The 12,489-nt window shown below is 40.6% G+C and overlaps 1 protein-coding gene across 3 annotated transcripts in view; it reads right to left on the bottom strand.

The window, feature by feature from the left end:
- The window catches only part of LOC117375800 (sarcoplasmic/endoplasmic reticulum calcium ATPase 2), a 272,725-nt gene extending 260,242 nt beyond the window's left edge, over window positions 1–12,483 (bottom strand). For 2 of the 3 annotated variants that reach the window (XM_055224322.1, XM_033972123.2), the window contains exons 1-5: window positions 11,869–12,404; window positions 7,737–7,754; window positions 7,580–7,662; window positions 3,256–3,360; window positions 2,515–2,653 (exon numbers count right to left, since the gene is read on the bottom strand). In XM_055224322.1, the coding sequence (XP_055080297.1) occupies window positions 2,515–2,653; window positions 3,256–3,360; window positions 7,580–7,662; window positions 7,737–7,754; window positions 11,869–11,986 (463 nt within the window). In that variant the 5' untranslated portion in view covers window positions 11,987–12,404. Of the gene's footprint in view, window positions 1–2,514; window positions 2,654–3,255; window positions 3,361–7,579; window positions 7,663–7,736; window positions 7,755–11,868 lie in introns of all 3 variants that reach the window. The other variant, XM_033972122.2, reaches the window with a different exon arrangement.
- Between the last annotated feature and the right edge of the window lie 6 nt (window positions 12,484–12,489).

The raw sequence follows: 12,489 nt of genomic DNA, 5'->3' as shown, positions 1-12,489 counted from the left end.
ATAGAAATGGTTAACTCAAACTGGTAAATGGGTAAAACTAATGAGGTGAATATATATGTAGATTAGCAGACTGGCACTGGAAATGATTCATTAACAATAAACAAAATTACTTATGTTAGGCTTTTATATTGTATAAATGTGGGGACAGATGAAAGTTTATTTGGGACAGTTCGGTCTGGGGTGTGGGATGGTTTTGGGACAATTTCAAACAAAGTCTGGAGCAGCTGAGGATTCTAACCTAGCAACCACCACAATAATGTAAGCACAGGTCAAAGTTCCAGAAATGTGATGTCTTATTGATACTTTGCAGTGACATCATGTTAGGGGTGTTCTACATGTATCTCTATGGTGGAATCTTCAGCAGTTACCATGACAAAAAGTTTTAATAAAATTTGAAAAAAATACAAAATGGATTTAAACAAAAGATTTTCAGGAGCCTTTGATCATTACGAGTGTCCATGGTCCTGTTTAGGTGTTTGATTTTCAGCAAAAATGGTGAGTGTGACTATGTGAAAAACTGTATGCTAATGCTAGCTAGCTTGGAACTGTAATTTAATGTGTGAGAGGTTTGTTTAAGAGTACAAATAGCTTAAACTACAACAGGTGAGCTTAGGTCAGTTCTTTATGGTCAGATGTCAAAATAGCTCAGATTAAAGTCTAACAGAGCAGTTAGCAAGTATCAATACACTTCTTGTGTAGAACTGTGATGTCATGCCATAATCTTTCTGTAGAGAGAACGAGGACAGGTCAGACACAATGAAAACACTTGACAGATGATGTACGAAAGCAGTAAAGTTACAAACATGTCAACCAACGTCAAGAGAAAAGACAAGAAGAACAAGGCCAATCAAGAGGTTCGCACTGGACTGTGAACCTGAGACAATTGAAAACAACCCTGGATCCTTAGAGTTAGGGTTTTCAGAATTGAACAGGGCAACACAGACATGCCAATACCTGACTTCATGATTCTGGACCTAAACAAGGAGGACAGTACAGGATTAACTTTTGTTTTAACAATGCTCTGATACCACTAATCAAAGAGCAGAGAAAACGCTTGAATTCGAGGCGGAACTGTTTCTCACTCATGAGAGACAATCGATGCACATCACTGACATTCTCTAGAGAATGGAAATGCCCGAGCTCAACAAGCTCAAGCACATGAAGGACAAAGACCAGAGCGGGATAAAAAAAACAAACAAATGCTACAAAAACAAGCTTAAGAAGAAGTCCAACAGGATGTAGATCTGCAGTTCAGCCTTCTCCTCACAAGTTTCAGGAGTGAACTTTCAATAAACCATTGGAAGCATTGCACTCTTCTCTGTATGTGGTCTTAGAACAAGTAAAAATCTGACAGAAGACAATTTTTGTGAATAAAGCTTTAATTCTACTGGACCTCACTGACATATAATGATGAATTTCAATGTGCAGCAATTAAACTCTTGTACAACTTTTACTTCTATTACATCTCAGGAAAAAACATGTTAATGCAATATGTTTCGAAAACAACATCAATGAATACATTTAGCCATGTTGAAAAATGAATCTCTATTTTTTGGGATAGTCTTACTATAATGATACTCAGAGCTTTTGCCTCTTTCCCAAAAGACATTTACTGACACATTTTAGCACATCCCTGATGAACTGCCAAAAAATCTAACAAAACCCAAGCACATAAAAACATTTCAGAAAACCAACATTCTACAATTTTCCAAGCAACATATTTTTGGGGGACTAAAATAAACTTCAAAGTATGAGATGTGGACCCTATTATAGCTACCAAATTAGTTATCCAAAATAGACAACAACATTGTCTTGATAAACAATGCATGAATCAGTTCATATACAATCATGGCAATTCAAAATCACATAGGCAAGCTACTGCAGACATTATAAACTGCCTAGACACAGAACAAGTGTGGACGATTATGGACACACAGTAAATGGGGCGTTAATGCTAATAACATTTGAGCCTAGCCCTTTGAGACAATGGGTTAATAAGAACATCTGAAAATATACCGGTCGTTCAGGGTGACTCACTGCCGCAAAGGCTCATGGGAGACGGGGGGGGAGGTTTCAACTTGAGCTAAATGTGATCTGTGACCATAGAGAGACTGGCATTGTCTGATTGTTGTTATTGAGTTGTCCCCTTTAAACAAACAGTTTATGAGAGTCCTGTCACCTTTCAAAACAAACTGAATCATTTTTTATTAAATTATAACATTTCAAAATGTTCAAATATGGATATCAATAATTTGAACACATGTTTATAGATACGTTATGGTCAGTAATGCACAACAAATATTTCGGTCTCACTCATGTAGAGAATAACTGCTCTGTTCAAAATTAAAACGCCTACTCACAACTCCCACAGACTGCTGTCAAAAATAAAAAATTTCATTCTCCATCTACTTAGGAGCTCACTATTTTCACTATGCAATGAAGAAGGATTTAGTATTTCAATAACATGCTGCCAGTACCATAATGAAGCTTTATAATATAGAAGTTTAGACCTACCAGCCACCTCCACGATGTCCCCAGGTACAATGTCTCTGGCCTTGATTCGTTGCACTGTCTTCCTGTCCTGACGATAGACTTTGCCCATCTCTGGCTCATACTCCTTCAGTGCTTCAATGGCGTCCTCAGCATTACGTTCCTGTGGGACAAAATTGTCTTTTCATGCCAACATTTGTCCTGAATAAACTGATAACACAGTGAGTATAAACTAATACAGCCCCACTCCTGTCTACATATGAGGGATGTGTGCGCTTCAGTTTAGTGGATGGAAGATGCGTTATTGAATCATTATAACTTCATGAATTTTATCTTCATATGAGATTCAATAAAACTACATTTTGGTTTCAAATGGGTGAATATAAATTATGCTTCTATACTTTCTTCTATAACTAAAGCGATACTGTCACTTACTATGCTAATATTACTATTTAAAAAGATGTAACTTTTCAGGTAGAGTTGGCTTCTCATTTACATCAAGATATTATAGTTTTCTCTTGAATGCTTCGCAGTATGGTATTAAATGTGACTAACCCTGTCCATCTCCATGCAGGTGAGGACACTAAGCCACAATGTGGATCATTCTAGGTAAAGTCATTTCTATGGAGGCAAGTAGGTGGCGGATCCCCCAAGTTACGCAGGGCAATATAAACAATGCTTTGTATAATTGGATTAACTTTGAATGTTAAGCAAAACTGTCTAAAGTACCATTGTGAATTAAATGACAAGCCCTCTATGTCTTACCTGCCATACTCCGACAATGGCATTAGCGATAAGAATGAGTAAAATTACAAAAGGTTCCACAAATGCTGTTATGGTTTCTTCTCCCTCTTCGAACCAGGCTAAAACCTGAAAAAAACAACACAAAATTAGGTTGACAGTTCAAAAATTCAAATAGAAAAATCTTTACTCATCAAACAACTGCAAATTCTATCAGAAAAACTACAAGCTGTACACAGGAAAAGCTGAAATTAGGTATTGTTCAGAATCAGATCAGCTGATATCTTCATGTAGGCTTTGATGATGCCGTGCTGTCCATTGGCACCAATATGAAGCAAAACCAAATGTATACTGAGTAAATTCTAAAGCAGTAATGACTGTATGAATATCTTTCATACATCTTGCATTGGAATAATGCACATTTGATTTATAGTTCAAATTGTGCATTATCGAGCAATAAATCTAAATGAAACTTTCCATTTCTGAGAGTGATGCATTGCTGCTGATCCCAAAGCCCTGTTTTCATAAAGGCTGCTCCTTGTAATTGACTGTCTTGTACGTCTATTAAACTTTATCCTTCAATAAAACTTCCTTCTGAACAACTATGTGATTTTGCTAACATCCCATAATGAAATTAAGTAATTACCCTCAGTGCATTGAGCTGTGTCAGGGGCCAAAGACAATATATATGAGGCAGTATCTCAAACAGAAGTTTGTCAATGGGGCCCTACTGTAAACAAATACTTAGGGCTGCAAATTCAATCACCATAATTAGATTTGGTTACATTAGAAGAGATTATCTTACAAATTACACTTGAACAAATAGGCTACAAAATGTTGTTCAGTGATCAAAAATCTGCAAGTACAAGCTGTCTAACATACACTGAAATGAATGAGAAGCATGGAAGAAAAACTGCTGGATTGTGCCAGTTTTCAGTTGTCCCGTAATCTTTATGTACATAGACACAGAAATTTGTAACCAAGCTTTATGCTATTAATTTGGTTCCCATTCCCATTATGTTTTTTCTACTATAGCAAATCACAAAACATTATTATTTCAGTGGGGAAGATATTGTCTTGTAATAGCTCTCATAATTTATGCAGGCTTTGGGTTTTCACAACAATTTCATTAAATTTTGTATCAGATCATCTCAGATATCTCATATTATCTCAGATAACTTTTCAAAAAGAGATATAAATTAATCCATAAAATTAGCAAATAAGATAATGGTCCAAAATAGAGTTTTGCGATTGTATGTAGCTAAAGTTGGTGAGTCTTTCAGCTGGTATTTTACATTATGTAACTTCTGATTTTTTATTTGTTGTTTTTTGCCTGGAATGTTCTGTTGTGTGGCATTAAACTTTATGTATACTTCAATTCAACTTAATTTATACAGTCCATTTAAAAACAACTTCAGCTACCTAAAGTGCTTCACATAAAAAACAAAACAAAAAAAACAAAAAAACAAATATACAGACATGATACATAGTTAAAGTATAATAAAACACCGACATATCCTGACTAGCTAGTATTAAATGCCAGGAAGAAGAGGTGGATTTTCAGCCTAGTCCTAAACTACACTGAAGACAGAGAGGATCTGACAGGCAGAGGGAGGCTGTTCCATAGTCTGGGCGCTGCCACAGAAAAGACTGTCACCTCTGAGCCTGGCTTTGGTCACTGCAGGAGGTGATCAGCTGACCTCAAGGCCCTGGGTGGAGTATAGGGCTGCAGTAGCTCCCTAAAATAAAGAGAACCCATAGAGTGCACTATAATTAGGGATGCACCAATATGGCTTTTTCAGTTCCAATACAGATTCTGATACTATGGCTTTAAGTATATGCCCATACGAGATATTAACCGATACCAGGGCAGAGACTGAAAACACCTTTATTTCCTTTAAACCAAAATAAAAGACCAAGCGGCTCCAAATGTGCATATGGCTGTTATCTATTTCTCAAGTAACTAAAGAAACTATTTATATAAAAAAAGGTAACACATTATAAGACTTTCTAGTTCAGCTACGTCCTATAGTCTTATTATATGAATTTATATGCCCAAACAGGATATAGGCTGGACCGATACCAGTATCGGATCGGTCCACCCCTACCTACAATGGAATATACTAAGCAAAGAGACAAGCATGTGCAAACGCTCCACTGGAAAAATGTACATAGTGTACCTTTTAACTCTGGAGAATAAATTCTTCCACTTAGAATCAATTCTTACAGCTAGATTCTGCCTAGATTCTGCCTAGATTCTAAGGAGTTAACAGGTACACCCAAGTTGTCACTCATCTTAGAAACTGCTGATAACTTCTTTGTCCTGGTATCACTGGTTCACATGTATCACATGTTGAAACGCAGAGAGTGGTGGGCGGATGCATTAGAGCGGGCAGTACCTCCCACAGTGGATTGAGGGCCCGTATTTGGTGTTGAGTGGCGCGGAGCAGCTCTGTTAGACAGCAGCCAATGACACCTCGGTATCACCTGATCATGCTGTACATACCAGGCCTCTCTCAGGGACTGCTTATCATAGAGTCTGCCATCTGTTACTCTACTGGGCTTCAGGAGGACATTTGGGCAAGAGAGGCCACCAGATGCTTCAAGTCATTATTATGTGATTTGATTGCCATCTGTGGCAACCTACTGTAAATATGCACAATGTTGCATGACATGAGAAAAACATATTTAACAAAATATTTGACAATTACCTGAATGTAGACTTGTGTCTAAGGCTAGGCAATTTGCTGATCAAGCTGATCATTTCAAACCATTTGATTACATTTTTATTAATTGCACAGCCATAACGTACTATACAAACATACATACTGAATTTTGTTTAGTGCTAATCAACACATCTTTATCCCATTAGCCATACAGCATTTCTTCTGTTTCACTCTCTGAAATGTATCCAGTGTCTGCCGATCTTGGGCTGAGCAGCTTGTCAACATAAACATCTTACTTTGCACATGGCGACAGCAACTCAATGCTACTGCTGCTGTCATCGCCATTCCTCAGATGGCACTCAGCTGTTTAGCCTCTAATCATACTCTCTAATATACGACCACCTGACCCCGGCTAATGCGTGTTACACAAACTGAAGACGTTCACACTTCCATGCTATGTGCTGCATAAAGTGTCCCCTGCCATTCATGACTGTGGGCTCAGGAATAATCCGTTTGCAAATGTGCGTCCACAAATTTTGCGTCAGTCAGAAATGGGAGTACATCACTATTTATAGGAAGCAACTGTTTGTCCTGAGATTGCCTTCCGTGATGTAGATTGAACTCAAGTCTGCTGGGTTTGTTCGAAGAGAGCAAGATCAGACTAGAATAAACTCTTTAAAAAAAACACATGAAGCAGGGCCATTATGCAACTAACTACTACTATTATATTAACCGCCCTCAGTCACATAAGGAGTGCACAGATGTTTTGGGGTCAATATCTGTGCCTGTTAAGAACTTTTATCTGTTCAACGTTCAAGAGAATCAGGAGAATATGCAATTAAAAATCAAGATGAATAACTACTACTTACATGCAACTTTTTTATTGATTAAAAAACAAACAAACAAACAAAAAAAAAAAAAACAAGACTAAAACACCTGATAAAGAAACTGGGTTTCTGTGTCGTGTCAGCCTCACATTGCCAGCTTAGTCCTTGTTATATTGGTCTACATTATCAGAGGTATAATACTCCCTACAACAGACGCACTGGACTAAACTGTAATCTCAAGAGTTCATGTCTCTGGGTCCTGTACTGAATAAACTTCTCCTGCATTCAAACTCCAGCCTCATGTCTCTTCTTCCAACTCTTGGACTACTTCAATTTATTCTACAACAACACTGACCAACTACTTTTGCCTTTAAGCAGCAAATTAATTTAATTCTTTAGATGGCCTCAAAATAAACAGTTTAAATCACTTTTACAAAGACGTGTGTGACCTTTTCCTCCAAATTGATTCCAGCCTGAGGCAGTACTCATGTAGCCACACCTTCTATGAAGTTGCATCTATGAAGGCTCTCTAATCTTGTTTGGATAGCCTGCCACGCCTTATTCAAATGAAATGACAGTAAAGATAGGTTTGATTGTGGACTTCATATGTGGCTGAGGTTTGCAAGTCTGCAGTGAACAAAAAATTCTCGAAGAGGTAACCTCTAAACAATACGATTGACTTTCAGGGTTTTAGCCAATCAAAAGCTTTTGTCAATTTGCATATAAAGGTAGAAAGTACAAGACTGTCAGCATTTAAAAACTACATGTGAAGGCTGACTTATTACAATAGAGACAAATGTGTGTTGAAAATCGAAGTCTGTATGGCGTCACAGCCATACATTGTAATATACTTACAAAAGATATGCAGGCAGCCAATAGAAGAATCCGTACAAGCAAGTCTTCAAACTGTTCAAGGACGAGCTCCCATAAAGATTTCCCTGAAGAGGACAGAGCTGGTAAATGACCAAATACACAAGATACTGATAATGCTAATGTAACTGTCAAGGCTTACCTTCTTCTGCCGGTAATTCTGTGTCGACACAGGGAGCGAAGCAGGACAGGAAAAACACAGAAAAAAGACAAAAAGAGACATGTTAGAGAGTCAGTTCAGATGGATGTACTGCTATCTCAATTTCTGTTTGCTGATAATGAACGGACAGAGAGAGGATTAAAACCACAAATCAATGATTTGCAGAATTGATAGTTAATTTATATGCATGTTGACATATAATAGTACCAATACTTTTTTCTCCATTTTCAATCCACAGATCAATGTATATTTGATAGCCAATCTTATCTATATGTAATTTCCTTCTGCTATTGTGACACTTTTCCCGCAGCACTATAGGTTACATTCACTTTACATCAACATTCTAGACGACCCATAGTTTAAAATTGTGGTTGAGGCATGTCAGACTTCTATGGTCGAATAGGTTGTTGAACTGTCAGATTGCAGATTTGTTCTTCTTAAGATCAAATCTTTTCTGACAGTGTCAGCAGAAATATATAAAAGGGAAAAACTTATCACAGCTTCAGAAAATGGTGCAATTATTAAACTCCAAAGACATAACTTGTCAGTTGAAAAGACTTTAAGGCAACAAATGATTAATATGGCAAGTTTAGGCAAGTTTATCTGGCCTTCTTTGAGTCCCTGAGAGGGGTACTAGACAGTATACTGACCGGGGACTTCAACACCCACGTGGGCAACGCCAGTGACACCTACAGAGGGGTGATCGGGAAAACCGGTCTCTCTGATCTGAATCCAAGTGATGTTTTGTTATTGGACTTCTGTGCTAGTCACAGTTTGTCCATAACAAACACTATGTTCAAGCACAAGGGTGTTCATCAGTGCACGTGGCACTAGGACACTCTGAGGAGGTCGATGATCAACTTTGCTGTCATGTCATCTGATCTTCGGCTGCATGTCTTGAACACTTGGGTGAAGAGAGGGGCAGAGTTGTCAACCGATCACCACCTGGTTGTGAGTTGGATCCGCTGGCAGAGGAGGAAGCCGAACAAACCTGGCAGACCCAAGAGTTTCGTGCAGGTCTGTTGGGAATGTCTGTTGGAACCCTCTGTCAGCAGGGTCTTCAACTCATGCCTCCGGGAAAACTTCTCCCACATCCCGGGGGAGGTTGGGGATATAGAGTCTGAGTGGGCAATGTTATCCGCCTCCATTGTCGATGCAGCTGCTCGTAACTGTGGTCGGAAGGCCTCTAGTGCCTGTCACGGTGGCAATGCCTAAACCCGGTGGTGGACGCCGGAGATAAAGAATGCTGTCAGGCTGAAGAAGGAGTCCTATAAGGCCCTGTTGGCTTGTAGGCCTCCTGAGGCAGCTGACAAGTACCGTGAGGCCAAGCATATAGCAGCCCATGTAGTCACTGAGAGGAGTTCAGGGAGGCCGTGGAGGAAGACTATCAGTCAGCTGTAAAGAAATTCTGGCAAACCGTCCAATGCCTCAGGAGGAGGAAGCAGTGCTTCACTAACACTGTTTACAGTGTGAGTGGACAACTACTAACCTCGACTGGAGATGTTGTTGGACGGTGGAAAGAATAATTTGAGGATCTCCTCAATCTCACTTCTGAGGAGGAAGCAGAGAATGAGGCCTCAGAAGCGGACTGAGGTGGTTGGCAAGCTCCTTGGTGGCAAGGCTTTGGTGGTGGATGAGATCCATCCTGAGTATCTGAAATCTCTGGATGTTGTGGGGCAGTCTTGGCTGCAACATCGTGTAGAGGGTGGGAACAGTGCCTGTGGAACAGCAGCTCGGGGGTGGTGGTCCCTCTGTTTAAAAGGGGGGCCAGCAGGTGTGTTCCAACTGCAGGGAAATAACACCCCTCAGCCTCCCCAGTAAGGGTGTTGGAGAGGAGAATCCGACTGATAGTTGAACCTCGGATTCAGGAGGGGCAGTGTGGTTTTAGTCCCGGTCGTGGGACACTGGACCAGCTCTGTACTCGCCATCGGGTGCTCAAGGGCTCATGGGAGTTTCCCAGGCTGTCCACATGTGCTTCGTGAATCATTTGACCGTGCCCCTCGTGGTGCCCTGTGGGGGTGCTCCGGGAGTAAGGGATCCGGGGCCCTTGCTAAGGGCTGTCCGGTCCTTAACCAGAGCTCTCTTTGTTTTGCCGGAAGTAAGTCAGACCTGTTCCCAGTGCACACTGGACTCTGCTAGGGCTGCCCTTTGTCACCGGTTCTGTTCATTGTTTTTATGGACAGAATTTCTAGCCACAGTCATGGGCCAAATGGGGATGGGTTTTGGGACCACAACATCTCATCTCTGCAGTTTGCAGATGATATAGCCCTGATGGCCTCATCAAAACAGGACCTGCAATGTGCACTGGGGCGGTTTGCAGCCAAGTGTGAAGCAGCTGGGATGAAAATCAGCTCCTCGAAATCAGAGGCCATGGTTCTCGAAAAAGGTGGCTTGCCCTCTCCCTGCTGAAACTGCTGCGACCTGGCCCTAGATAAAGTGAGAGAAAATGGATGGATATTTCTTTCAATTGTCAACTGATCACCAATTGATTAAAACATCAATTGATCTAGAACAGGAATGCCATGTAATAGTATTTCTAATGGATCCACATATTACTGTAATGATTGTTTCTTAAGAGTGATCAGTTTGATCTCGAAACAGAAATAATGGATTTGTTACCATATATTTTTTAATACAATTATAACATACCAGGCTTGGGATTGACACAGTAAAGTACACATAATAACCAACAACATTTACAAAAAGTGATTTAACTGTTCCTCTATTTGTATGGAAAAGTCTGGTAGAAGCCGTGGCAGTGGAGTGATCATGGCCTGTGTGACCTCTCAGGTGTTATTAATATAAAACAGCTGTTTAAGCCCAGGACAAGAGAGATTAGCTCTAAGGGTAGTGTTACTCTCTGATCCTCTGCTCTCTGTCAAATGCCTGTCTGGTCTCCAAGCACTGAGGTCGCCTTATTACCACCAGGATGTTTAATAGTAAACTATGTTAGCCAACAGCCAACAAGGGGACTGTGAGGTGACAGTTATCAAGAGGAACGTGTTACTCTGTCTGACACTGGTACAATGTTTCCTAATGCCCATTGAGAAGATTCTAAGTGAAACAGTAGAGAACAATTGGTCACAGGAATCCTGGCAGTGATGTCTCTGCTCAGGTATATTCTTGAACTCAATCTAGGAATGCTGTTGGAATCTGAGAGTCTGAGGAGGCTTGGGGACTGCTGTGAAGATCATAAAGGACATTACTGTACTGTTCTATTGTCATATTAACAGGCTTAGTTAAGACAGTCATGATTGTTGCTTTTGTCACAGCAGCAGTGTACCTTAGTGGTTATTCATGTGTTTAGTTTCCACTATATGCAACATTTTGAGGACTTTTCCAATTCAATACAATGGACATTTTATTTACCATTGTGACAACAGTCCTATTTTTTAGCATTCTAAAACCCATGGATAACCTGCCAGCATGAAGCTTGGAAGCACAATCCCCGCTCATGCCAGTGTCCTTGAGCAAGATATTTCACCCACTTTGTGTAGAGTGTATGAATTGCGACTAGAGTGGAGCTTTGAGAGCTTCAGTGTGATAAAAATGCAAGGCAGTGTGAACATTTCAAACTGTAAATGTATCGTCTGTTGAAGAAGTTAATCATCTTAGACATCAAGAAGTCTCAAGATTGTAATTCCCATTAAAATGTGTATGATCCTCCTTTTGTGTGCACAACTCTCTCAATATTAAACTTCTAGCAGCAGTACCAGGTTAAAAACACATGCTTTAGGTAATGATTAAGCTGTTTCTGTGTAGAACGTGGGATCCCTGCTCTGACGTCAGACAGGTGACTGCCCAGAGCCAGACAGAGGGTGACTCTTTGCTCACATCCACCTCTACGTCGCACACCGGCAATGACAAGACACATTTATAGCTCCTGTCTGAATAATAGTGTACTGGTCTGCCTGGGCTTCTGAGACCAAGTTTGGATTATTTAACTCTTGGCCCATTGAGAGATTTACAGTGGAGAATGATTCTAATACAACCATGCCTCTAGTCTTATGTAAACACAATGCAACACTGTCGACCTGCTGCTTCTCTGATAAAGACAAGAAGGGTTCTTTATTTTACAGTAAACTCTCTTACAAAACATGAATGAGCGTCATACCATTCAGGCCCCATTTCTCCTTTTGCCGCTTCACCTCCTCCAGGGAAAGTCCTGTGCTTTCATTGACGCAGAAATAACTGTAAACTTCTTCCACACTCTTCGTGTGTGCGTTCTCCATGGCGAACGGGCAGACGGCTGCTTCTCACACAACGTTATCCAAAAACCAACAACCTCCGCTGCCTTAAATCAATGGATATTGTTAAAGGGGTTTCAGAGTTTGCCAAGTGAGGTCTGTGCAGTCACTCAACCTGCCTTCGATGAAGACAACCCACAGACAAATACGTCCCTCTCAATCCTGTTGGCTTTCGATCAAAGAGAAAAAGGCGTTTATGGTCCGTTTCTGATAAGAATCGTTTTTTGTGTCCATCAATTAAGGGGAAGAGTCTGCGGCAGAGTCCCAAGTGTAGGACCGCATTCACCCGGTGCCGTGGCCTGCCTCACCGTGGTGCAGCTGCTCTCTGTGGCTCCACACGGATCTGGCAGTGTGGCTTATCAAAGCTCTGTGCTCTCCCTCTTTCCTGTTCAGAATGTGGACTCACACTATTGGACGAGCTGCGTCAGATACGTTCAAACTGTGAAGACGCCAAACCTACAGGAAGGAAGTCACCCGGCTCCTCACTC

The sequence above is a fragment of the Periophthalmus magnuspinnatus genome, chromosome 9, assembly GCF_009829125.3.
Source record: "Periophthalmus magnuspinnatus isolate fPerMag1 chromosome 9, fPerMag1.2.pri, whole genome shotgun sequence".
In the NCBI taxonomy this organism is placed as follows: domain Eukaryota; kingdom Metazoa; phylum Chordata; class Actinopteri; order Gobiiformes; family Gobiidae; genus Periophthalmus; species Periophthalmus magnuspinnatus.
Note: the sequence above shows the minus strand (reverse complement) of the source record. Positions and strands in the feature narration are given on the sequence as shown.